The following is a 27,619-nucleotide window of genomic DNA, read 5'->3' as shown; positions in this document are numbered from 1 at the left end:
TTCTTGTCTGTCTTTTATTTCTCCCACTCCGATGAGAAAAGAGGTTTTTGACAGATGCGACATAACGACGCTGAGAGACGGGACGGGAGAGATTAACCCTTATGAAAATAGTCTACAGACATTTGATAGACTTCTTATAGACTCTATTATCTTCCTAAAGACATTTTCTCTTGGCCATTCCTAGACAAGAGACTGTCTAAAGACAAAACTCTCCTAAAAGTGTGTGGCCATAAATCTATAGATCATCTACAGTACTTGTATCGTCTATAAACTAGTCTATAGAATTTGTCAATAGAAGGTATATAGACTTTGTAAATAAATGTCTATGAAGAGCCTATAGACTGTTTAACGAGATTTTATTAAGAGAAGAAGGTAAACACGTGCGCTGTCTTCCTTCCCCCGACTCGCTCCTCTTCTAGAAAAGAGATTGTTTGGCTCGCACAATGTTGCCACCATCGAGAAACAAGCGCGAGTTTATCGAGACACTTAGAGAAAGCGTGATTCTACCTAGGCTGCGTACAGAAGTAGTCCTCAGTAGCAACGCCATTTTCAATCGATTTACGCGCCCCCTCTGGGTCGTGAAAATCATTAATACGACGACGTGCCGCTGAGCCGAGCTACTGGATCAGTGCATTCCTTCCTTGCATGGCCCTCCCACGCGTTCCACTGGGCCTGGCGGCGCAGAACCTCGAGCTGCAAGCTGAGGGCCGCGCACAGCTACGGCGCCCTGCAACGCGAACAGCTGCCGAAGGGACGAAACCGTGGATGTGCCACAGCTGTGCCACATCGCCAACTACACTGTCTGCTCTGAAATAGCATTAGTAAAGCACCTGCCTTCGTCACACTGCCCTGCACTTCTGAGACGACCTCTGATGTGCGTGGCAGCCGCTTGGCAAGTGAAGGAAAGCCCCTACTGAAGTGATGTTTTTTTCACCGACTCTCTGGAAATCTGACATTGCGGCATATTCGACCTATACGGTTCGGAGAGGTTGGACTCCTTTTTCACTCTCTCGTGTATTATCTAGGCTTCTGTCTTTGTCTACATTCCGGATGCGCTAACTGCCTATGCAAAGTGCAACTGCGGACGATTCTATGTTTCTTGGCACAGGTGGACGCATTGTTCGTGTCCTTGACGTCGCTGCAGGCAGACAGTTCTGTCGCGGTCTTTCTGCGCAGGATAGTCGCGTCGTGCGATTAGACAAAAACAAAGCATGCACAAACAAGAAATCAAACAGGCACACTCTATTTGCGCCCTCACACTCTCTCCGCTGCTGCCCGTTAAATTCTCCGGGCCGTATATCCGTTTGTAGGGAACAATGCTCCTCTTTCTGTGACGTCGTGTGATTACGCGACCGTGAGGAACCGGTCCAGTGCGCCTCGGTTTGCGGGTGACGCGGCAAAGTCACACATTGGGCCCCAACGCCTTTCCCGCACTTTTCACTCACGCGCGCTGTCCCTTCCTCGTGCCGCCACGGTCACCTCTTCGCGGACACCAAACACAGCAAGAACGACGTTCAGAGTCGACCACGGAGCGAGCGTCGACAATAAAGCTTGCGCCAGCAGGAGGAAACGCCGCGCTTGGATCGTGCGCTTTTCAGGCTCGCATGTTGAACTTTGCAAGCGCCATTGGTGGTTGCGATAAAACTACGCTGCTGTCAGTCGGGCGTGGACTTGGATCCCACTTTATCCTGTTGTAGTGTGTGCTCTGCAAATCTCGACTGTGCATGCAAGGTTCCGACAGAATCTGCTTGGAGTCTTAGCAAGATTGCCCGACAAAAGGAGGAACTCTTTCTTTGGAGCATTGGTTCGTGATCGGTACGTATGGATTCTTCCTGTTTTCAACGTTGTCGCTCTTATATCGCCGGTAACGCTCCATTTGAGTGAGCAGGCCAACGGCAGGCATTCTACAAGCGGTCCCCTGTAACGCTGCTAGTTTGGTACACAGCCAGCGTTCTTCTAAGAGAATGCGATCAATTCGCCAACGTCTCAATGCCTGAAGTAAGTGTACGGAACACCACCCCTAGGAGCGCCCAATGAGCGTCTCATTTTATACCGCAGCCCCCACGGGTTCAAACTTAAAGTTATAGGCAGGCTTCCTTCGCGTTTGTTTATTGCTTCCTCCCAAGCGGACTCCTGTCCCCATCTGTCTGACGGGGGCCCTCGGCCGTCACGCACCCTTCCTTTCGCAGAAGCGTGTCGGCATGAACGAGGAGGTCCACAGCTAGGCGCCCTGAGAAAAGCGAACGCAGGTGGCGGTTTCGCGAGAGCCACTGCGGTGCAAGACATGGGTGCGACCGTGGAAACGAAGATTGCGGAAGGCCCGCTGGCCAAGGGGAGCTCCTCGGCGGCCGATGAGGGGCACCACAGCGAGTACCAGAAGGTGTTCGGCCTCATCTGGCGCACCGTGCGTGAGGCCATATTCCTGCTCGAGGTGGGCACGCTGTGCGTGCTCGCTCTGTTCGTGCGCAAGGGAGTGTGCCGTTCCAAGGCCGGTATGCAGGGCAAGACCGTCATCATCACGGGTGCCAACGCCGGTAAGACACGCTGGTCGAGGTAAGCAGCGGAGTAGTGGCTTAGCTGACAGAGATCCGTTTGTCCGCGACGATCGACGAACCTCGCTAGTTGTACAAACGAACACGGTCGACGAGGACCCGCGTGGCTGAGATGTCGCACGACGACCGCAAGAGTGAGATGTTCGAAATGTACTCGAAAAAGAAACGATCGAGTAACACTACGTGGAACCCAGCTCCCACTGACTTAAAAGGGAACTCTGGTGCTGACGTTACAGCGGTCTATTCTCTTGTGTGAATTCATAAAATTACCTACGCCTCTTGTCTTCTCTATTCGCCAAGCCATTGACTGATGCGGGCCTGTTAAACGCATGCAACCTCAGCTTTCTGCGTTGTTGCCGCTGCTAACAAATCAGGATAAGCCACACAAGAAGTCGCAGGGCCTCCGATCGAAGTTTTAGTGGTGCTCTTGACGTGACGTGCGTTTCAGCGCATCGCGCCATTTTAATACTTCTCTTGACATCCAGATGCGTGCGTAATGGTGGGTATGCCAGCAGCGAATTTTAGCCCAGCTGAGTATAAATCTAAGCAATCGCAGAGGACTCAAATGTACGGGAACACCGGCGGACTTGCTCCGAACGAGACGCGCGTACCTATGCCACCAGAAGCTGCATACAAATCGTTTCCACATTGTGCATACCACCCGTATTTCTCCCTTTTACTCGCACAGAAATTCACGAAGAGAGATTAAGGGGCATCCCGTTGACTGCCGACGCAGGAATCACGCGATGAATCGCGCGCAATGTTTAGCGGAGGGAAAGCGGTTAGTCACAGAGTTTAATAGTCTTGGACAATTTTTCCATCCTGTCGAGCCCATATTGTGTTATGAAGAACGGAATTTGCCATGTGCCTTCGTTCCTTATGGGAAATCTTCCGTTATCAGGGAATGTTTTTTTTATTTATAGAGGGACCAAAATGCGTTGTCACTGTTTTTCTGTTATGTGTCCATACAGGCAGAAGTTCGAATCTTAAAATATTAGAAAGAGTACCGTTTTTTTATGTAAAATAAGCATTGTGTAATGGTTTTGGTTAGGAAAGTAGGTTATACGCGACGAAAAGGCTTTCCCTTGCAGACAAACTACAGATATCTCTTTTTAATGTTTTGTTCGGACGTTGTGCATTATCACACGACCAAACATTAGAAGGTGTTATCTAAAGGACACATTTTACCGCACTCAGGGCGCTTACCTTAGCTCTGAGTTACCTTGGCGAAGTTGCATCAGTTGTATTTAGAGGTTGGATTCGTCGGTTTAAACCTGAAACAAAAATCTTATCTCGGATGAGACCCGAACCACTCCGTAAGGGAAGGGATAAAGGAGGAAGTGAAAGAAGGAAGGAAGAAAGATGTGTCGTAGTGGAGGGCTCCGGAATAATTTCGACCGCCTTGGGATCTTTAACCTGCACTGACGTCGCACATCACACGGGCGCTTTTTGCGTTTCGCCTCCATAGAAATGCAGCCGCCGCGGTCGAGTTCGAACCCGGGTACTGCGGCTCAGTGGCCTAAACATTTTTTGGTTTTGTTTTATTTATTTTATTTTTTATCTATTATGGTAGCACAAATCACCTGTAGGCATGTTGTAGAGGGGGTGTTACAGAAAAGGAAAACGCAGACAGTTGTTAAGGGAGAAAGGTATCATTGCAACTAAAGCAAGTAAAGACACAAAGAACGAAATTTACAGAAGGAAACAAACAGTAAGGAATGAAGTGCCAAGACAAGCAAAGCAAGTTGTTAAAGATGAAGGAAAAAAGTAAAAACACACTCTAGAACACAATATAAAGTCACAATCTATCAGTACGCGCTATCGCAAAGATACCGTCTTAACACATCTGCGAATTGCTCATCACTTGTAGACTTTGCAGCCTGAGCCAGTTTGTTCCATTCGTTAATGCTGCGGGGATAGAAAGACGACTGTTATACTTATGTTGGGCGGGCAATTTTGAGTATTTTTATGTTATGGCCGCGTCTTTGTGATGTCAAAGTAGGCGGTTTTAAGAAAACGTAGCGGTTGACGGAGATATGATTCCGGTCAATTCGATTTAATAGGGAACACCTAGCTATGGTGCGACGGACTGCAAGCGTGTCCCAGATGAGGAGGTTCTTCAGAGTGGTGACGCTAGTGTCAATCTGACCCGAGTCAAGCGCGATAAAGATTCTTAAACACCCCCAATCGTCCGAGCAGGTATCGGCAAGGCCACAGCCATGGACCTCGCGAGGAGAAAAGCGCGCGTCATCCTGGCCTGTCGCAATATGGAGCGAGCGAAGAGGGCCGCCCAAGAGATCTTGGAGAGGACCGGCCAAGAGGTGGTCGTCAAGCAGCTCGACCTCGCCTCGTTCAAGTCCGTGAACGACTTCTGCGATGACGTACTGAAGACTGAGTCGCGACTGGACGTGCTCATCAATAACGCCGGCATTGTCTCAGGTTCGTGGAGCTCCTCCCTATGTAGCTGCACGAATATCGGCGGGAGATATCGCGTGTGGGGCGCGTTGTTGATTTTGTCGCTTGGCTTGCATCGTTGACTACGCCTTTCTCTTGCGTCGGAAGTTCCATCCTCTGCTCTCAGCATTGCTATTCAGCTGCGGAAAGCTACGGAATCACAAATTTCCCAGAAGAACGCGCAACGCCGGTATTCATCCGCGTACAGAGCGCCAACAGTCTGAGCCATTTTATTTTAGTTTCGCAAGGTTTCTACAGAAACGTGATTCTCTTTGTCCAACCACTGCGGTTTCTTTTTTTCATCCAGCTGACGCATCAGAAACAATCTTGATGCTGTATAAGACACGGAAGGCGGTGTCCGATAGAACACAGCACAGTGCTTGGACAATGCAAATATTTTGTTTAAATTCTTTGCTTGGTCAAATTTTCAGCCCTTCATAGGAATCTATAGAGATCCGCGATACCTCTTGTCTCATCAGCCACTCGGCGCAACAGCGCATAAAAATGAGAGAGAGTCCACGTAGAGATCGTGGCGAGTGTGGGTGAAAGCATGGAATGCATTGCCAAACGGCGTAGATCACTCTAAAGCGGCTCACAGTGGTAGCCGTATATGGGTGATGCATCCCCTGCAGCTGCTGCACTTGCCGCCACATTTACGAATCTCAGTTCTTGAAGGCGCTCCGCCTCCTTGAGTGCTTTCGTGGCTTGAAGAGACGCCTCTCTTGCAAGAGCACGCCTGGTGTCTTTCGCCACTTTTGGTGTTGTACGGGCTGCCGCGTTCAGTCGGATATATTTTTAGAACTGCGATGATGAACGGGGAAGCGTTCAGTGTCCTTCGTTGCTTTCGCTGTTAAGCGAGAAATACTTCTAGCTCCCATTCTCTGCAATCTCGGACGGACACCGAAGCTGAACCAGAAAAACATGAACCCGAACCTCGATGAGAACAAGAGGCGAATACCGTCCGAAACACTCCGTACGTTTTTGACCCATTGTGAGGGAGGATAAAAGAAAACAGCCCCATTATTATAGCCCGGATCCGGATTCGGCTCGTTGGCAGCGATAAGCTTCGCGTTTCCGCTGCCTTAGATTACTAGACCAATATAGCTGCTTCTCGCGCCGCGTGTTTAATGGGCAGCATCTCGCGATGTGCTCTGGACATCGTAGTCTTCATCACCTTTCATTCACTCGTTTTGCGCCGCGTGTGTTTGCGGAGGCCTCTAAAAGAAACATTAGTTTTGAGGAAAGGAAAGCCGTGGTAACTGTCTCGCTTCTGAATATACACCCCAAACACGCCGTGAGAGATGGGATGAAGAAAGGAGCGAAAGAAGGGTGGGAAAAGAGAAAGAATTATGTCTCGTAGTGGAGGTTTCCAGAATAATTTGAATCACTTGGGGTTATACTGCACGACCGCAGCGGCATTTCTTGCAGTTGCATCGACATGCTAATTGACGGAGCGGTGCCGGAGGCTGCGGCGTCCGGCCGTGGTGAATGTCGCAACCTTATGTGTAGCACGTGCTCTAGCGCCACCTCATCTTCCTCGGCACGTGGTGAGCGCCCGTCACGCGGCTTTCCACACACAAAAAGTGGCGAAGGAAAACGAGCACAATGTCGCTCGCTATGAAAAAAAAAGTGGCTGATGACGCAGCTTTATCAAGGAGACATTACCACAGTTTATGAGTTGTCCTAGAGTACACGCTGCGCCTTTCCTACAGCACATTTCAGGCTTGCATCTTCACTCGACAGCGTTTACATGGAGAGTGAATTTTTTGACGCCGCCTTGGCGCTTAGCAACTCCTCTTCTGTTTTAGCGACGGCCGCCTTCTTACATTTGTGTGCGGCTGCATAAAGCTGCATGCCGCTTTGAGCATAGGCCAGCCTTCCTTCATCCTGAATCACCCGGCTTCATTGCGCGTCCTTAGTTGCAGCACTACTGTCGCTAAGCACCTAGAATCGCAGAGCGAACGGATGAATGATGATGCCGACGACGACTTGTTCGCTACACACCATTTACAGCGCTTAGCGCAATACTGTGGCGATGGCCGACCGGTTTGAGGCGTCGGTAAAGGAAGCTGATCTGTTCGGCCCTGGCAGAGAACTTTCTCCCGATGAATGCCTATTGGAGGAAAAATTTCGGACAGCTTCGGCTGAAGATTAGGCAGCGACGTCGGCTTCGCCATTGCTTCGGGACAGCGTTGGACGAAAGGGAGCTGAAGGCATTCTGCGCTTAATAATGACAAAGGATCCACTTTACTGGCTCGGGAGTGTGTCTTAAAACAGTGTTAGAGGGACGTTGAATGGAGGTGAATAGTAGAGTAGTACATAGCAGGCTGTTATACGTTCATAGTGCAAGACCTGGAGTTCGCGACATGCGCTGCAAACAAGGTTTGCAGCCTTATGTTATCCCTACGGGCCCTTATGGTTTTAAGAAGTGAAATGAAATATAAAAAAAAAGTATGAGAGGCATGCTGGGTGACGGCCGATACAAGCGCATTTTACCGCTTTCATGAAACTAGAAGGACTGGATGTAGATGTTGTATAGTGTTAAACTAAGTCCAACTAACCATAAAACACTTCTGATATCGGAAGTAGGAAACAGCACACACAGCTACGCGAAATACGCGCACTGAACTTGGCAAGCGACAGTTTCAGTCAAGTCGAAGTACATTTCTTGCATAAAACAGTGTTAATTAACAACGTCAAGAAATAAGGGGTGGCGTCGGTTGTCACGGTGTCCCACAACCTTAAGAATGTAGCCAATCGCTACGGTGTGCCGGTGGTAGTTTCTGCCCCGCGCAAGTTGGCCTCTTTGTGCCCCCGGATTGTCTCCGGCGAGGAATGCGTGCGAGACTGCACGAAACGTCACGCCACCCAGTTTGTCAGGTGTTCTGTCGGGGCTGTGTATGAAATTCCCCTGACATGTGGAAAAGTTTACATCGGCCAGACGGGCCGTTGTATAAATGAACGACTAAGGGAACACAAGCTTTCTATGGTTAACGGAAAAGGGTCAAATTTGCCCTTACATTGCGGCGCATGCCCTTTGGCTACGCCTGATAAAGCATGCCAGCCTTTGCTGGCTAGAACAAAAATCTTAAGGCGCAGTCGTAACCAGGTAGCACGTGAACTCGCAGAGGCTTTTTTCATTGATAAGTCCGGTGATGAATGCGTAAGCGATTCTAGTATCAATTTGTATAAGAAAGAGAAAACGTTCCTGGCATGTGCGCTTAGGCAATGATTGGATAAGAATCTAGGTGTATATATATTTGTGTTCTTTCTGAATAAAATCAGTCGCGAGTTTGCGCCCGTCCTTGTCTTTTCTCGTCCATGTCTTTTTTAGCGCAATTCCCTTCTTTAAGTATGTACGACCGACTCGCCCAACAACGTGCACTCCTGGAAAACAATAAGTAGGCGATTTCTTTTGAGTGTACAGTATAGTTGCACCAAAAAGTGGGTGGTGGAGCCAGTCTCATCGATCTCAAAAATGCTAAAAGTCCTCTTCTATATCACATGCCTGTTGGTCACTTTACCGTTCGTGGATGTCGCCTTCAACGAAAAGCGCGCTATTGCCGCATTGGTGGCAGCGAACTGCCAAGCGGTTGTCCGTAGACGCATTCAGTGAATCCGCGTGCTAACCAAAACGTGTTAAGCAATGCTCGGCTTAACGCATGCGCATGGCCGCAAGCGCATGGCCGCAAGATGAAGGGACGTTATACACGGCCCGGAAAGTGCAGTTTACGAACCTGTGCGCATGTTTTCTTTGTCGGGTCTCCCGCATAACTTCTTGAGTTTGGGTGGAGCCTTGAGCTCCCCCGAAATTATTCTCGATGTGTGAGACGCTGAGGATGTTAGAACCGACGTCCGTGTCTTCCCTTTTACCGAGCTGCACAAATTCTTGCTTGTTTCGCCCTGTAAACCACGCAAAAGTGGGTTAAACAAAGCTCGAATGTTCAGGAACTGCATAAACGAGCCATTCGTGTACAAAACGTGTACGAGTTCGTTCCACCAATCTTCCATTTTAGTGACCGTGCTACCTGGACATGACCATGATTGAGGTGGACCTCGTGTTGTTTTTTTTTTTTTCAGATTCCAATGCAATCAAGCTGACTGAAGACGGATACGAGTTGGGATACCAGTCAAACTACCTCAGTCACTACTTGTTGACAATGAGGCTTCTCGGTGAGTATGATATATATATATATATATATATATATATATATATATATATATATATATATATATATATATATATATATATATATATATATATATATATATATATATATATATATATATATATATATATATATATATATATATATATATATATATATATATATATATATATATATATATATATATATATATATATATATATATATATATATATATACATGCTTGTATATCATACATTCTTGGACCCTGCGCTTCCTTGCTGATTGCAAATGGACGTGTGGTTTGTACGCGCAAAATGTTTCCCGCAACCGGCGTGACGCAGCGAACGTGAACAGGTCCACCTTGCCGTGATTCATACCAAAAGCAACAGCACACAGGTTGTACTAATTGCAGAAATAACAATTCTGGCTTAAACCACTGGACAAGAAAACAAGCATATTTTCACGAGAGTGCTGTCAAAGTCGCGCTCGCGCATTGCTCTTCTAGGACTGCTATTTTTGTTCTATTTATTTATTTATTTATTTATTACACATTACGGCCTCTAGGAGATCAAGCGAATGGGAATGTTTGTGGAAAAGTTCTTCAGTTTCAATTACGTGAAAAACAATAAATGTGCTTCTGCGCTAGTAATATATTCTAAAGAGAGATAAAAATACAGAATGCGAACAAGTTGACCTTTGTGTACTATAAAATGGTGACCGCCACGTAACAATCGGAACAAAAAAGTCCACTTGCTGATGATTTGTCTTATCTGATTAGAGTGTTTAAGAATGGCGGCACATTCCTTGAGCTTAAAATGGCGCCCGCGTTCACGGTCGTGAATTGCTAGAGTGCCATTGCACTATTTGCACAAGTTCAAGAAACGGCACTGGGGTCTGTCATTAAGCAAACGTCACGTGTCCTGTGTGCAGCCTATGTCAAAAGTTTAGAGTGCAAGGGGTTTGTTTCCAAGCCGCGTGGAGGAGGGGGGGGGAAATCTTGTAGCATCCCTCGAAAACGTAACTTTCGGAGAGGTGAGAGCGAGGGTTCTTTTCTCCTTCGAGAGATTTGCAGCGCTGGAAATGCATAACAATCCACACAGCATGGTCCGGAAGCAAACCCCAGCAGTTGTAAACTTCTTACTAAGGCTGTACCTGTTTACACACAAGAAAAAATTGTAACCGCTCTCATAGTGCATGCCGCGAAAGGTTCCCTGCAATAGTTGCTACACAACTGCGGTGCTCACGAGTTGACTTTTTCGCTCACCCTGCGCAGTCTTATGAGATTCATTGCGACAGCAAAAGCAACTCGGCGCTTCACATTCACATACTTCGGGCGGTACTGCTGATTATGAACATAAGGCTGTCGTTTCTCGTGTTCACCCGCAAGTCTGCTCACTTTGCTCAAAACTCGGGCTTGCTATTCGATCATTTGGCGGTTCTAGTAAAATGTCCTGTAATTAAAGCAGTGAGTTTCTACCGGTTCTGCGATTATGAATGTGGCTCACCTGCTGGTAAAAGCCTCATATACTTGGTGATTAGAAGATTTGGCAGAACGTTCTCTGGGCATAGCATGCATGGTTACTTACCATTTCACCACGCTTGAATGGTTTTGTGGAATTGTCAGAAACGTTTTACTGTTCATATGCCTCCAGCAAACATTCTGGCTTAAGAGCCGCTGTCTGCCGAGGATCGCATGAAATTTTCCTCCGAAACCACGTTGTTTAAAACAATACAGACATGACAGCTCGAAAAGGAAGTCCACATCGGAGCGTTGGGACTTGCCCGGAAAAAAGTTTTCGCGACTCTTTCGTGAGGCGTAGATGCCACCGCGTGAAATTAGACAATGGCAAAATTCGCACAGGTGTCGTCGGCCGTGAGGTAGATATAGGTCAGCAGCACGCAAGGGGAAACACTAGCTACGGACTGCGCGGTTTTTGCGGCCTTCGCGTTTGTTTCAAAGAACAAAAGTCTTCTGCGGGTAAAAATAAAATTCCAATTTTCCTTCGTTGTTCGCTGAGGCAGGTGCAAAGCTTCCTGAACGCAAAACAGGCGGCGAAAGCGGCGCCTCGCAATTCGCCGAAAGGGTGACGCCACCCGTGTGCACGAGTGCCGACGCACGCCTTGACCTTGGACGGCGAGCGTATTGTCTCGGCGGGTGGCGGAGGCCGCGAATCCCATTGTTTGCAGATACTCGCATTCCCGGCGGGAAAGCGACGGTTGTTGTTTCTGACGCGCCGGCCAAGGTTTTCCCATCTCCGACCGCCGAGGTTTGCATCTATCTTCCAATCCGCGGGAGTTTTCCCCCATGCAGCTCCGATTATGCCGCCGCTGTTTTTCACCTCGAGACAAAGCTTTTTGATGAGAGGTTTGCTACGCAGCAAGAACGCTGGCGTGTCTCAAGGCGACTAGAGCTGCTTCGTAAACGTACAGTAAGGAGGACTTAAAATTGGCCTGCTTCTATAGATATCACAAAGACGCTGCTGTCGCTGAAAAAGCTTTTAGAGGTCGGAACCCACCCACCCCCCCCCCCCCCCCTCCCAAGAAAATGAAAGTGTCGACGTCACCGGCTGTTTTCGGAAGCTAAATGCGGTGCGTGAAGAGAGTTAAACTGCATTGCTCATCTCTGAGGCTATACTGCACCGCCATTCATTTTTAAACGGCAATCACGGAGTCATCTTCGGCTTTATCGTCACGATATTGAATCGAGCGGCGGCAAAAATTTTACATTTCTAAAGCCAGATTTTTTTTTTCAGAAATAAATGGGTAATTCGCTGCCACAAAAATGCCAACATAGACGGGTAGGGCCATAGAATAGTTTTCTACGAAGAACAAGTATTGGGTAGAGTTTTCACCACTGTCCCTTTAAAGGTGACGATTTCTTGCTTCAAGAAAATGATTGTGTGCAAATATCACCACGAGAATTATAGGAGAGATGCTTTCTAGCAATAGGCACAATCCTTAGGTTGGCAGTGGTAGGGCACGCTCAAGCACACTCAACCATTATTGCACTTTCACCTAAGAAAGCGCGCTCGCTTCCTCCAACAAATTCTGACACTAGCGTCCACTCACGCTCACAGACGCTTACTCGCATTCCCCCTCGTGCCACCTGAAAGTCGCGCTTACGCCTGTCACATGAGTAAGTGCATCCAGCAGCGAAAGTTGTGTCCAAAACCAGGAAATCCACAACTGCCTCCACTATCACCAGAAAGGCCCCCTCCTGTACAGACGCTCATTGTACTTTGCTCGGGTATCTTATGCTGTGCAAGTCAACTGAAAGAAAGAGCTGCCTTAAAGAGGTTATTTCGGTTGGTTGGTCATTGATTCTCTGGGGAATTTTGACGAGCGCAGAAAGACACGGACCCTGAAGAGGAGGACATCTCCAGACCCGCGTTAGTTGGAAAGAAAGGGACAGGAATGGCGATGTCCATCTTTCCTTCTCAGGCAAGCCGGTGCGGGCAGGGCAATTGTTTTTGTCTTTAGCCCAATCTAACCTCTGTCCTTCTCAGGGTGATGCAGGCAGGGGCTTGTTATTTTTAAATCTTTCTAGGTTGCCCCAAACCTAGCATTTGTCCTTCTCAGGAACTTAGTGGCACTGGCAGGGACACTTTATTTTTCATTCATTTTACAGCCCCACAATAATTTTTTCCTTCTCAGGAGCACGTTGGGCCAACTGGCGGCATGAGCAGAGAACTTTTCTTCTTTATTTTTCTCGCCCTTTCTAATACGTGTCCTTCTCAGGGTCCGAGTGCTTTCCGCGCTAGTCAAGATGCCTCAGATAACGAAAGAGAGCGAGGCGCAACATGAAGCCCCACGTGAACGGGTGGATGTGCGCAGGGCTTCTGCGCAAGACAGCGCCGAGTCGCGTGATCAACGTGTCGTCGGCCCTGCACCACCTGGGAACGCTGAGACACCCGGAGCAACTGGCGCGGGGCCTGACGCCCGTGCGGCACCCGACCTCTTCGTACGCCTGCAGCAAGCTCGCCCAGGTCGCCTTCACGCGCACGCTGGCCCACAAGCTGCAGCACACCGGTACGTGCCTCGGGCAGCGGCTCCATCTTGCGTCCCCGAGTAATAAAACACTGGCTGGTTTAACCAGCATTGAATTCGGTTTGGGGAGTATTTTTTGTATGCTTTTAAGCAAGTTAATCGTCAAAGTGCTACAGGGATGCGCTCTTTGCGTTCCAGTTTCATGGTAAGAGCAGCAGTCATGATCGCTGTCAAACCGACGCGATCTAAGCAGTTTGTGGGCGTTTGGTTTTGGTCCGCAGAGCTACGGCTGACCATCCGGATGCATTACTATCGTGGTTGTCACCACGGCTAGCAGGAATGGGATGAGCGCTTTCGCTCCAGAGAGCCAGTGCGCAGCGACGCTTTTGCTTGACAGACGAGCTAGCTCTTTCTGGGCGTCGTTCTTTCTTCACTCTTTTTGCAAAGTGAGTGAGTGAATAAGAAAAAAACGCCATTAAATCAACAGTGCGTACGCTCATACACGCACAGTAAATCGTTTATAAGCTGGGCGCCGTAAAGAAGGGCCGAAATAAATGTAATAAGGCGGGTGCAGAGTACTGGTTCCAGTCCCCCAAAGTGTGAGAAACCAATGTCTAATCTTTCATGGAGCTGTTTGGCAATACTCGCTCGTAGCACCCCTTCCGCTTTCTCCCCTTTTATCAAAAAGAAAACATGCTATGCACTTGTCCTGTTCATTAGCTCCCAAAAAAACGAGAGGAAAAGTAACAGATGGCGGGCACCACACAGTGTAGTAATTATGTGTTAAGCTCCTTGACTAGGTTGAAAACTTCTTACAAAAGCTCCAGGACTTTTTGACTCAGCTAAGGCCGAAAAAGTAACAACGGATGTCGTGCCGTCGTCGTCTGCACTTGTCTTCCATCTCCCCAGTCTTCGGGGGGATGTAGCTCCAATACGCGAGTGCCGAGGTTCGCATCAGTCAATGACCACAGAGCTGCTGATCAGTGAGCAGTCACTTCAACAGCAGGTGATCCCGGTAGTGCATTATTTTCATTGGCTGGTGGACATTACGGGAAAGAGAAGGGGTGGCTTCATTGAGCGCTTTGTGACGGGGGTTTACTGTCACCATATACAACGACAACGCTAACGCCTCAATAAGCATGGATGACGCTGCTGTCGCTTTGTAACGTTGTACGGGAGTAGGAGTTCCAAGTTATAGCTTAGGAAGTTAACACGTGGTTAATGACATTCGTAAGTTCATGCTTTGTTGCGGAAACGCCCGGTCGTCGTTGACGCGACCGGCGACACGTCAGACTTCCTCCGCGCCATTCGAGCTGGTATCTGAACCACAGGCTCGTTTTCGTTGCTTTTCCTTTTTTTTTTGGTGCGGGCCACGGGAACCCTGTTTGCAGGTCGAACCACACACGTGACAGCCGTTATGTAAAATTCTCTCTACGTGAGCACTTCGCCCAATAGCCGACCTCGTGACTACTGACGCTGACCGTGGAAGAGGGGGCAGTGCCGCGCGGGCAGACCACGTTGCTTTAGACGAGGGAGGTGCTAGTTTCATTCCCACGCCCCCTGTCCTTTTCCCTTTTTTTTTCCTGCCGTCATACCTCGATGCCTGTGGAGTTCGCTGACCATTCCGCGAACTCGTTGATCTTGTGTCCGCAAGGAAGGCCGCTCCAGTCGGGTCGGAAGTCCTCAACAAAGGGGCCCGTCCCGTCCCTGCCTCCCCTTTGTGCAGCGGACGTCCTCGTTTACGCCGCGCCGTCACGGGGATGACCCGCCGGGAAAAACGCGAACCAAGTACAGCTGACGACATGTGGTTGTTAAGGGGTGGACGAGGTTTCGGGGGCGCACGAGATACGGCTGAGTATTAGCCGAGTGACCGGAAACCCACTATTCCTGTAACGACTGTCTACTTCCCTTAACGACTGTCTTCTCTTTGTTGCTGTCAACAACCTGAGTAATCGCCTCGTCGGCACATGTTTCTAGCGTCTGTGGTGCCGTGGGTGGCGTGGGGAACGGAAGTCGCATTTGTGTTGTTTAAGTCTATTTGATTGCAACCTCTCCTTTCCCAAATGTTTAATCAGTACTTTTTCCCCAATCTCTGACCAGTGGGCGGACCTTGTTTTCCTTTCCCTAACCACTGATTGGCGAGATGGGTCGGTTGTTATCTTATTGGTTGCTGTCCCCGCTAAGGGCGGAGACAGAGGGTTTAAAACCAAGCGCTCTGGGTTGAGCGGGGGCTGAATTCGTCTGATCCACGATTTAGTCATGTAAATAGTTTTCTCCTTGCTTTGTTTCTTCTCGTTTTTTTACCTATGTTGTAAATAAATAGTTAACCTTCTCCTTTCCTTGAGTAATGTGAATTTTTGCGAGTAGAACCACCGGGTAATCAAGAAACCCCGATTTCATCATCAAGTAGTTTCCTAACATCGCCACCTGAAGGCGGAAATTCAAGTGGCGCAGTCGAGACAGGATCTCAACTGGCGCAGTCGACACAGGATCGCAAATTCTTTCTACTCAACACATTGGACGGAAGGTGAGAAGAACAAGTCGGTGGACAAGCTTTTTGTCCTAAAGGAGGAAACGTGAAGCTGCGTCGCAAGACTGACGTCGAAAGCTTCGGGATCACGGGTCGAGTTCGAGAGGACGTCGGAGGCTCAAGTCAGCTAGGAGCTGAAGGAGCCGGGCAACAACAAGCCATCGAGGGTTCGAGACAGCGAGCTGCTGGAAGGAACCAGGCGTCCACATCGAACGGGTTCGAGTCAGCGAGCTGCTGAAAAGTAACCAGGCGACCAAGTCAGGCCAGTCAAACGAGGCAGAAGTCAGCGAGCTGCTGTGGCATTCAGAGCTCAAGTCGTCCGCATCGAGGAGCCTGTCGTCATCACTGAGGACGACAAGATCACCGGGGCAGAGAGTAACCAGTAAGGTAGGAGACCTTTCTGCTTTCTCCGAATTCACCATGTCGGTGTAGTGTTTAGTGCTAGAAACGATAGCACGGAAAATGGAGATGGCTGCCGGACGGTATGATCAGGAGGGCAGGATGCGACGTGTTGAGCAGGAGGAGGCTGAACAGCTTAGTGAAATTGAAAATTTGAAACTCCAAATTGAACTAGAAAAGAAAAAACTTGCACAGATGCAATTAAAATTAAGACAGGAGGCGAAAGTCGATAGCGAGGTCTTATTCGCATCAGTTCAATGTTTTGTCTGCATGAAATTTGGGCATTCGATGATTGAGTGTTCGAAAAAGCAAGAACAAGATATTCCCGCGGTGAGGAGAGAGGTGTGCGAGCTAGTAGCACAGGTGGAGGTACCGGCGCCTGATAAACCAAGTTCCCAGTCGGAGATGGCTGTTGATAAGGTCAGTCAACCAGATAGGGTAGACGATCTGGCATGCCGCAACTTGGAATCCGAAGGTCAAAATTCTGAAGCCTGTGTGGATTCAGAGACCAAAATTACAAAATGGCAGTGTGCGGTTCTCCAAAGAGCACAAGCTGATCTAACGTTGTGTGCCGTGCCAGAACAGATCGCTGAAGGCATAGAGGCGTTAGTCACACCTGTGAAGCACGCGCTGTCAGAGCGAGCAGATATAGAGCACACCCAGGAGGCGCAGAAGTGTACTTCTCGCAAACAAGCGTTCAGCATTGTGCAAGATCTGGTCGGAGCTAACTCTGAAGCAGCGGGAACGCCCGAGGAAGAGGTAAATCAGGATATGATAGCGGGCACACTCCTTGCAGGTGATGGTAAGCTAGCTGCCACAGATGAGTTGGTTATCCAGCTGGAGCTCACACTGTGCGCAGCGACAGCAGATGTAGCTGTAGGTGTAGGGAAGTTGATAACACTTAAGACTTCCGCGCTGCTAGAGCAGGCAGAAAGGGTGCAGCTGCAGGAAGTAAATGAGGAAGCTAATGTCGAAGAGCATTTCAAAATTTCGCACGAATCTGTTAGCGAAAAACTTGAGGCTTCAGTAGAGCTTCAGTCTGATCCGGAAGCTGCCGATGTTTATGCCGCAGATTGGGAGTTAACAGCGACAGCTGCAGAGAGTTTCAAAGCAGGCAGGGAACTCCGAGATTCGGATACTGCATTCATACCTGCAAGTCTAAACATGAAGCATAATACCTCATTGCCAGAAGTGCGGAACCAAGCTGGTCAAGGTAATTGTGGGACAAGAATGCTTGAGGAGATGGTTTTCCTTCATGAGAACATCGGCTGCAAGCTCTGCAAACAGCTAGCCTCACCTGAAACCCGATGTGAAGCTGCACGTGCGGCAGCAGATCTCAGATCTAACTTTAGTGCAATTCAGAGAACGGGAGAATGCAGACGCGATTACATCAGCAATCTTTCTGGAGTTCAGGGAGCTGGTGAGCTCTGTCGATCTTGAGGAAGGTGTCAATGCAGATCCGAAAGCGGCGGCAGCCTTTGCAACCGGCGATGTGCCGGATAATTTGAAATGTAGAGTCAATCTGGTTGACAAAGCTAAAAAGAAACATGAGCTTCTGTTTCGAGATGTAGGCGGCTAGAAATAATTCCTGCCAATTTGGTGCACCGATCTGAGATGGTGGATTCTGGAATGTGCAGATTGGTGTCCTAACCTTGTGTGCACGGAACGAATTGAGGCTGTGAATGTGTGTGCGCAGTGCTGCTTGGAACCTTGTGGCCGGACTTTAATGTCACACTGACAGCAAGTGTCCGCGTGACATTCTTGGTTGGGAGGTGTGGAGTTCGCTGACCATTCCGCGAACTCGTTGATCTTTTGTCCGCAAGGAAGGCCGCTCCAGTCGGGTCGGAAGTCCTCAACAAAGGGGCCCGTCCCGTCCCTGCCTCCCCTTTGTGCAGCGGACGTCCTCGTTTACGCCGCGCCGTCACGGGGATGACCCGCCGGGAAAAACGCGAACCAAGTACAGCTGACGACATGTGGTTGTTAAGGGGTGGACGAGGTTTCGGGGGCGCACGAGATACGGCTGAGTATTAGCCGAGTGACCGGAAACCCACTATTCCTGTAACGACTGTCTACTTCCCTTAACGACTGTCTTCTCTTTGTTGCTGTCAACAACCTGAGTCATCGCCTCGTCGGCACATGTTTCTAGCGTCTGTGGTGCCGTGGGCGGCGTGGGGAACGGAAGTCGCATTTGTGTTTTTTAAGTCTATTTGATTGCAACCTCTCCTTTCCCAAATGTTTAATCAGTACTTTTTCCCCAATCTCTGATCAGTGGGCGGACCTTGTTTTCCTTTCCCTAACCACTGATTGGCGAGATGGGTCGGTTGTTATCTTATTGGTTGCTGTCCCCGCTAAGGGCGGAGACAGAGGGTTTAAAACCAAGCGCTCTGGGTTGAGCGGGGGCTGAATTCGTCTGATCCACGATTTAGTCATGTAAATAGTTTTCTCCTTGCTTTGTTTCTTCTCGTTTTTTTACCTATGTTGTAAATAAATAGTTAACCTTCTCCTTTCCTTGAGTAATGTGAATGTTTGCGAGTAGAACCACCGGGTAATCAAGAAACCCCGATTTCATCATCAAGTAGTTTCCTAACATCGCCACCTGAAGGCGGAAATTCAACTGGCGCAGTCGAGACAGGATCTCAACTGGCGCAGTCGACATAGGATCGCAAATTCTTTCTACTCAACACATTGGACGGAAGGTGAGAAGAACAAGTCGGTGGACAAGCTTTTTGTCCTAAAGGAGAAAACGTGAAGCTGCGTCGCAAGACTGACGTCGAAAGCTTCGGGATCACGGGTCGAGTTCGAGAGGACGTCGGAGGCTCAAGTCAGCTAGGAGCTGAAGGAGCCGGGCAACAACAAGCCATCGAGGGTTCGAGACAGCGAGCTGCTGGAAGGAACCAGGCGTCCACATCGAACGGGTTCGAGTCAGCGAGCTGCTGAAAAGTAACCAGGCGACCAAGTCAGGCCAGTCAAACGAGGCAGAAGTCAGCGAGCTGCTGTGGCATTCAGAGCTCAAGTCGTCCGCATCGAGGAGCCTGTCGTCATCACTGAGGACGACAAGATCACCGGGGCAGAGAGTAACCAGTAAGGTAGGAGACCTTTCTGCTTTCTCCGAATTCACCATGTCGGTGTAGTGTTTAGTGCTAGAAACGATAGCACGGAAAACGGAGATGGCTGCCGGACGGTATGATCAGGAGGGCAGGATGCGACGTGTTGAGCAGGAGGAGGCTGAACAGCTTAGTGAAATTGAAAATTTGAAACTCCAAATTGAACTAGAAAAGAAAAAACTTGCACAGATGCAATTAAAATTAAGACAGGAGGCGAAAGTCGATAGCGAGGTCTTATTCGCATCAGTTCAATGTTTTGTCTGCACGAAATTTGGGCATTCGATGATTGAGTGTTCGAAAAAGCAAGAACAAGATATTCCCGCGGTGAGGAGAGAGGTGTGCGAGCTAGTAGCACAGGTGGAGGTACCGGCGCCTGATAAACCAAGTTCCCAGTCGGAGATGGCTGTTGATAAGGTCAGTCAACCAGATAGGGTAGACGATCTGGCATGCCGCAACTTGGAATCCGAAGGTCAAAATTCTGAAGCCTGTGTGGATTCAGAGACCAAAATTACAAAATGGCAGTGTGCGGTTCTCCAAAGAGCACAAGCTGATCTAACGTTGTGTGCCGTGCCAGAACAGATCGCTGAAGGCATAGAGGCGTTAGTCACACCTGTGAAGCACGCGCTGTCAGAGCGAGCAGATATAGAGCACACCCAGGAGGCGCAGAAGTGTACTTCTCGCAAACAAGCGTTCAGCATTGTGCAAGATCTGGTCGGAGCTAACTCTGAAGCAGCGGGAACGCCCGAGGAAGAGGTAAATCAGGATATGATAGCGGGCACACTCCTTGCAGGTGATGGTAAGCTAGCTGCCACAGATGAGTTGGTTATCCAGCTGGAGCTCACACTGTGCGCAGCGACAGCAGATGTAGCTGTAGGTGTAGGGAAGTTGATAACACTTAAGACTTCCGCGCTGCTAGAGCAGGCAGAAAGGGTGCAGCTGCAGGAAGTAAATGAGGAAGCTAATGTCGAAGAGCATTTCAAAATTTCGCACGAATCTGTTAGCGAAAAACCTGAGGCTTCAGTAGAGCTTCAGTCTGATCCGGAAGCTGCCGATGTTTATGCCGCAGATTGGGAGTTAACAGCGACAGCTGCAGAGAGTTTCAAAGCAGGCAGGGAACTCCGAGATTCGGATACTGCATTCATACCTGCAAGTCTAAACATGAAGCATAATACCTCATTGCCAGAAGTGCGGAACCAAGCTGGTCAAGGTAATTGTGGGACAAGAATGCTTGAGGAGATGGTTTTCCTTCATGAGAACATCGGCTGCAAGCTCTGCAAACAGCTAGCCTCACCTGAAACCCGATGTGAAGCTGCACGTGCGGCAGCAGATCTCAGATCTAACTTTAGTGCAATTCAGAGAACGGGAGAATGCAGACGCGATTACATCAGCAATCTTTCTGGAGTTCAGGGAGCTGGTGAGCTCTGTCGATCTTGAGGAAGGTGTCAATGCAGATCCGAAAGCGGCGGCAGCCTTTGCAACCGGCGATGTGCCGGATAATTTGAAATGTAGAGTCAATCTGGTTGACAAAGCTAAAAAGAAACATGAGCTTCTGTTTCGAGATGTAGGCGGCTAGAAATAATTCCTGCCAATTTGGTGCACCGATCTGAGATGGTGGATTCTGGAATGTGCAGATTGGTGTCCTAACCTTGTGTGCACGGAACGAATTGAGGCTGTGAATGTGTGTGCGCAGTGCTGCTTGAAAACCTTGTGGCCGGACTTTAATGTCACACTGACAGCAAGTGTCCGCGTGACATTCTTGGTTGGGAGGTGTGGAGTTCGCTGACCATTCCGCGAACTCGTTGATCTTTTGTCCGCAAGGAAGGCCGCTCCAGTCGGGTCGGAAGTCCTCAACAAAGGGGCCCGTCCCGTCCCTGCCTCCCCTTTGTGCAGCGGACGTCCTCGTTTACGCCGCGCCGTCACGGGGATGACCCGCCGGGAAAAACGCGAACCAAGTACAGCTGACGACATGTGGTTGTTAAGGGGTGGACGAGGTTTCGGGGGCGCACGAGATACGGCTGAGTATTAGCCGAGTGACCGGAAACCCACTATTCCTGTAACGACTGTCTACTTCCCTTAACGACTGTCTTCTCTTTGTTGCTGTCAACAACCTGAGTCATCGCCTCGTCGGCACATGTTTCTAGCGTCTGTGGTGCCGTGGGTGGCGTGGGGAACGGAAGTCGCATTTGTGTTTTTTAAGTCTATTTGATTGCAACCTCTCCTTTCCCAAATGTTTAATCAGTACTTTTTCCCCAATCTCTGATCAGTGGGCGGACCTTGTTTTCCTTTCCCTAACCACTGATTGGCGAGATGGGTCGGTTGTTATCTTATTGGTTGCTGTCCCCGCTAAGGGCGGAGACAGAGGGTTTAAAACCAAGCGCTCTGGGTTGAGCGGGGGCTGAATTCGTCTGATCCACGATTTAGTCATGTAAATAGTTTTCTCCTTGCTTTGTTTCTTCTCGTTTTTTTACCTATGTTGTAAATAAATAGTTAACCTTCTCCTTTCCTTGAGTAATGTGAATGTTTGCGAGTAGAACCACCGGGTAATCAAGAAACCCCGATTTCATCATCAAGTAGTTTCCTAACATCGCCACCTGAAGGCGGAAATTCAACTGGCGCAGTCGAGACAGGATCTCAACTGGCGCAGTCGACACAGGATCGCAAATTCTTTCTACTCAACACATTGGACGGAAGGTGAGAAGAACAAGTCGGTGGACAAGCTTTTTGTCCTAAAGGAGAAAACGTGAAGCTGCGTCGCAAGACTGACGTCGAAAGCTTCGGGATCACGGGTCGAGTTCGAGAGGACGTCGGAGGCTCAAGTCAGCTAGGAGCTGAAGGAGCCGGGCAACAACAAGCCATCGAGGGTTCGAGACAGCGAGCTGCTGGAAGGAACCAGGCGTCCACATCGAACGGGTTCGAGTCAGCGAGCTGCTGAAAAGTAACCAGGCGACCAAGTCAGGCCAGTCAAACGAGGCAGAAGTCAGCGAGCTGCTGTGGCATTCAGAGCTCAAGTCGTCCGCATCGAGGAGCCTGTCGTCATCACTGAGGACGACAAGATCACCGGGGCAGAGAGCAACCAGTAAGGTAGGAGACCTTTCTGCTTTCTCCGAATTCACCATGTCGGTGTAGTGTTTAGTGCTAGAAACGATAGCACGGAAAACGGAGATGGCTGCCGGACGGTATGATCAGGAGGGCAGGATGCGACGTGTTGAGCAGGAGGAGGCTGAACAGCTTAGTGAAATTGAAAATTTGAAACTCCAAATTGAACTAGAAAAGAAAAAACTTGCACAGATGCAATTAAAATTAAGACAGGAGGCGAAAGTCGATAGCGAGGTCTTATTCGCATCAGTTCAATGTTTTGTCTGCATGAAATTTGGGCATTCGATGATTGAGTGTTCGAAAAAGCAAGAACAAGATATTCCCGCGGTTAGGAGAGAGGTGTGCGAGCTAGTAGCACAGGTGGAGGTACCGGCGCCTGATAAACCAAGTTCCCAGTCGGAGATGGCTGTTGATAAGGTCAGTCAACCAGATAAGGTAGACGATCTGGCATGCCGCAACTTGGAATCCGAAGGTCAAAATTCTGAAGCCTGTGTGGATTCAGAGACCAAAATTACAAAATGGCAGTGTGCGGTTCTCCAAAGAGCACAAGCTGATCTAACGTTGTGTGCCGTGCCAGAACAGATCGCTGAAGGCATAGAGGCGTTAGTCACACCTGTGAAGCACGCGCTGTCAGAGCGAGCAGATATAGAGCACACCCAGGAGGCGCAGAAGTGTACTTCTCGCAAACAAGCGTTCAGCATTGTGCAAGATCTGGTCGGAGCTAACTCTGAAGCAGCGGGAACGCCCGAGGAAGAGGTTAATCAGGATATGATAGCGGGCACACTCCTTGCAGGTGATGGTAAGCTAGCTGCCACAGATGAGTTGGTTATCCAGCTGGAGCTCACACTGTGCGCAGCGACAGCAGATGTAGCTGTAGGTGTAGGGAAGTTGATAACACTTAAGACTTCCGCGCTGCTAGAGCAGGCAGAAAGGGTGCAGCTGCAGGAAGTAAATGAGGAAGCTAATGTCGAAGAGCATTTCAAAATTTCGCACGAATCTGTTAGCGAAAAACCTGAGGCTTCAGTAGAGCTTCAGTCTGATCCGGGAGCTGCCGATGTTTATGCCGCAGATTGGGAGTTAACAACGACAGCTGCAGAGAGTTTCAAAGCAGGCAGGGAACTCCGAGATTCGGATACTGCATTCATACCTGCAAGTCTAAACATGAAGCATAATACCTCATTGCCAGAAGTGCGGAACCAAGCTGGTCAAGGTAATTGTGGGACAAGAATGCTTGAGGAGATGGTTTTCCTTCATGAGAACATCGGCTGCAAGCTCTGCAAACAGCTAGCCTCACCTGAAACCCGATGTGAAGCTGCACGTGCGGCAGCAGATCTCAGATCTAACTTTAGTGCAATTCAGAGAACGGGAGAATGCAGACGCGATTACATCAGCAATCTTTCTGGAGTTCAGGGAGCTGGTGAGCTCTGTCGATCTTGAGGAAGGTGTCAATGCAGATCCGAAAGCGGCGGCAGCCTTTGCAACCGGCGATGTGCCGGATAATTTGAAATGTAGAGTCAATCTGGTTGACAAAGCTAAAAAGAAACATGAGCTTCTGTTTCGAGATGTAGGCGGCTAGAAATAATTCCTGCCAATTTGGTGCACCGATCTGAGATGGTGGATTCTGGAATGTGCAGATTGGTGTCCTAACCTTGTGTGCACGGAACGAATTGAGGCTGTGAATGTGTGTGCGCAGTGCTGCTTGGAACCTTGTGGCCGGACTTTAATGTCACACTGACAGCAAGTGTCCGCGTGACATTCTTGGTTGGGAGGTGTGGAGTTCGCTGACCATTCCGCGAACTCGTTGATCTTTTGTCCGCAAGGAAGGCCGCTCCAGTCGGGTCGGAAGTCCTCAACAAAGGGGCCCGTCCCGTCCCTGCCTCCCCTTTGTGCAGCGGACGTCCTCGTTTACGCCGCGCCGTCACGGGGATGACCCGCCGGGAAAAACGCGAACCAAGTACAGCTGACGACATGTGGTTGTTAAGGGGTGGACGAGGTTTCGGGGGCGCACGAGATACGGCTGAGTATTAGCCGAGTGACCGGAAACCCACTATTCCTGTAACGACTGTCTACTTCCCTTAACGACTGTCTTCTCTTTGTTGCTGTCAACAACCTGAGTCATCGCCTCGTCGGCACATGTTTCTAGCGTCTGTGGTGCCGTGGGTGGCGTGGGGAACGGAAGTCGCATTTGTGTTTTTTAAGTCTATTTGATTGCAACCTCTCCTTTCCCAAATGTTTAATCAGTACTTTTTCCCCAATCTCTGATCAGTGGGCGGACCTTGTTTTCCTTTCCCTAACCACTGATTGGCGAGATGGGTCGGTTGTTATCTTATTGGTTGCTGTCCCCGCTAAGGGCGGAGACAGAGGGTTTAAAACCAAGCGCTCTGGGTTGAGCGGGGGCTGAATTCGTCTGATCCACGATTTAGTCATGTAAATAGTTTTCTCCTTGCTTTGTTTCTTCTCGTTTTTTTACCTATGTTGTAAATAAATAGTTAACCTTCTCCTTTCCTTGAGTAATGTGAATGCTTGCGAGTAGAACCACCGGGTAATCAAGAAACCCCGATTTCATCATCAAGTAGTTTCCTCATCGACATTGGAAGGGGAAACTCAACTATGCCTGTTAGCCCCAATCTCCTAAACTGCCGTAGAAAGTCGACTCTTCACACACAATCACCTGAGCGCAGGACCGCGGCGAGGTCGCACAGCAGTGCGGTACTAGCGGTATAGAGTTGGTTTTTTTTTTTTGCTGCATTGAGATGTTGCAGTTTTTTTGTTTTTAATCAATGTCTTACTAACTGGCTCCCTAAAAGCAGGCAAGGATATCGAGGCGAGGAGAAACCAACAGTCATTGAAACCAGAGAATGAACGGGGGAATTCTTTCTTCCAAGTTCTATCTGTACGAATCGATAAGGGTGGAAATTTATTGTAGTCATTGTAGATGTACGATAACTACACAGAAAGCAGAAGACCACCAATTTGCGATTGTCTTCTCCTCTACTTTTTGAAGAATCATGAATTTCCAGCCTTATTGGCACAACATAAAAATAAAACACGAAAAAAAGAGCATTGTGCTTTTCGTACCTTTTTGCCGTGTTCGTATGCATCTGCACCTCTGTTATATTCTCCCTTCAAGTATTTCTTACTGTAATAAGAGCGAGTGCAATCGAGAGCGAACAAGCTTGATGAAGTTGGACGCCACAGCAAACGTGTGTTCCTGCTACTGCGAGACTTCAGGAATGCGCGGACCGCTTTGTTCGATTTACAAGCTTCTCACGCGAATGTGTCGTTTCTTGCGCCCTTCGCAGGCGTCACCGTGAACGCGGTGCACCCGGGCGATGTGAAGACGGACATAGCGACCAAGTCTCCCGGGGGTCTCTTCTTCAGCTTCCTCCTGACTATCGCCGGAAAGGTGAGCAGTCTCTTCATTCCGTTTCTTCCTCCCGACTGATCGCTTAACCCGCGAGCAGTAAGGCACAGCACGAAACTGAGCCACTAAATGCATGTTGGTGCGCTCCGCGTACGTGATCCGCACCCACACAACCCTTCACGGAACGAGGGTTGTTCTATACTGGATATGTTCTGTTTCGCTATTTACCTGAAAATTGCTTCTGGTTCCCTTTCACCTGCACCTACTGAGGCGTATGTTCCAGTTGCTTCCACATTATCCTTTATCCAGCAGTCAAAGCCGACCTACGCTCCAGCTCCGGCCCTGCCTGTTCGGACAGGAGTGGCTGACTGGAGCGCTCGGCAAAACAACCATCTTATCCAGCTCTCCCAGACTCATTAGCCCTGAGCAGAGGCAACCCAATCACTTATTCTCTTCGATGAAGCGTGATGTTTCCTCCTACGCCCATGGCTTGGCTCGAGAGGGGAACGGGTGCTAGAGCGCCCCAAGACATCCGAGTGGCGCAGTCGTGCTCTGTCCGTTGCAGACAGCCGAGCAAGGCGCCCAGACGTCCATCTTCCTGGCCGTGGAGCCGAAGCTGTCCAAGGAGACCGGCCACTACTTCTCGGACTGCCGCCGTGCCTGGATCAGCCGACAGGCGGCCGACAAGAGGCGCTGCGAGAGGTTCTTCTGGGAGTCGGCGCGCCTGGTGCACCTGGACCAGGCCCAGGCGAACGCTTTACTCGGAGCCGAATAAAGTGCAGTATTATGCGATCACGTAGCCCACCATATAATAATTAATTAATTAATTGACTATTTAATTAATTAATTCGCTGCCCTGCCTGCCTCTGCCTGCCTGCCTATGAAATAAAATAAAGACTAAAGGCACCATAACCAACAAGCTAAGTCTACATAAGAAGTAACTGCTTCCTTATGCGTCGACACACTATCACACGGTAAAGCGAGCCGTTACAAGCTTGTGCCTCGAGTATGCTCTCATGAGGTCGTGGCATCATACCATGCATTCAAGTTTCAGCACGAATGTCGGAAGGCTACTTTCAGCCAGGTTGACCTGTGTGGTCGTCTCGTCATTTGCTGAAGCCCTGCCTTAAAAAACCAAACGACGCATGTCTTGTGAGCAGTACGAGCAGCAAAATAATACTCGTAATCCCGAATCGGTACTGTATGTACACAAGATCGCCCTTAATCTAGAGATAGTGGTGAGCAGACACGGTACCAGTCATGGCTTTATAACCCCTCAAAAGCTCTCTCAGATTTGCTATTGCGGATCTTGCGCGATGGTAGAAAGAACGGGTGCAAGAAATAACATCCAAAACAGTTTGTGAAGTGCTGCACCGGGATCGTTTGGGAAATTCTGTTCACCTGCGGCAAGGGCTACGTATGTCAGACGAGGCGTTGCATTAATGGCCGTGCATAGAGGAATATCTGCGGTCGTTAAAGGGTGAAGGAATGCACATTTTTCTGAATGCGCTAACTGCAAACGGTTTGGGCCACGATTGCGCGGGATGAATAGTCGGCCAGGCAGAAACTGTTACGAAGGAACGACAGGTCCTAGAAGTTTATTACATTAAAATGTTATTATTTATAATAAGCTTTATTAGCTTAATATATAGATTACTTTTATATATAAATGATATTTGTTTATTGCAGGTCATACTGCGCCTGTCTGATTCCGTATTATTGCTGTATTGGACCGCAGATAAAGTTAGGTAAAATCCAGCGCTCGTCCCGTGTCCCCCTTTTCATTTGTGCCTGTCTTGTGAATGTCCTGTACTACTTCCTGAAACAACGAACCATGAAGCCCGCCTGCAAGCTTTGTTGGTTGATCCACATTGTGTTTTCTAGATGGTTTGCGCCATAAAGGCCGAACTTTTTTTTTTGTTGACCCCAGGACATTCTGCGAACTGTGGGATGCGCTGTAAGAGCTTGGGAATGCCGAGGAG

At 49.1% G+C, this 27,619-nt stretch overlaps 1 protein-coding gene across 1 annotated transcript; it reads left to right on the top strand.

Annotated features, from left to right (window-relative positions):
- The first annotated feature begins 1,378 nt into the window (after positions 1-1,378).
- On the top strand, positions 1,379-26,429 carry LOC144126204 (retinol dehydrogenase 12-like). Its single transcript, XM_077660211.1, has 7 exons — positions 1,379-1,815; positions 2,190-2,534; positions 4,752-4,991; positions 9,087-9,179; positions 12,992-13,186; positions 25,576-25,679; positions 26,203-26,429. Exons 2-7 carry the CDS (start codon positions 2,285-2,287, stop codon positions 26,410-26,412), a joined length of 1,092 nt encoding a protein of 363 aa, XP_077516337.1. The 5' UTR covers positions 1,379-1,815; positions 2,190-2,284; the 3' UTR covers positions 26,413-26,429.
- The last annotated feature ends 1,190 nt before the right edge of the window (positions 26,430-27,619 follow it).

Source organism: Amblyomma americanum, chromosome 3 (assembly GCF_052857255.1).
Source record: "Amblyomma americanum isolate KBUSLIRL-KWMA chromosome 3, ASM5285725v1, whole genome shotgun sequence".
Taxonomy (NCBI): Eukaryota; Metazoa; Arthropoda; class Arachnida; order Ixodida; family Ixodidae; genus Amblyomma; species Amblyomma americanum.
Note: the sequence above shows the minus strand (reverse complement) of the source record. Positions and strands in the feature narration are given on the sequence as shown.

What these genes read in the sequence shown, in the direction of transcription:
- LOC144126204 (XM_077660211.1), top strand. Translation starts at nt 2,285, where the DNA reads ATGGGTGCGACCGTGGAAACGAAGATTGCGGAAGGCCCGCTGGCCAAG. An exon ending in TAACGCCGGCATTGTCTCAG is followed by an intron (nt 4,992 to 9,086) that starts GTTCGTGGAGCT and finishes TTTTTTTTTCAG; the next exon opens with ATTCCAATGCAATCAAGCTG. An exon ending in TCCTGACTATCGCCGGAAAG is followed by an intron (nt 25,680 to 26,202) that starts GTGAGCAGTCTC and finishes TGTCCGTTGCAG; the next exon opens with ACAGCCGAGCAAGGCGCCCA.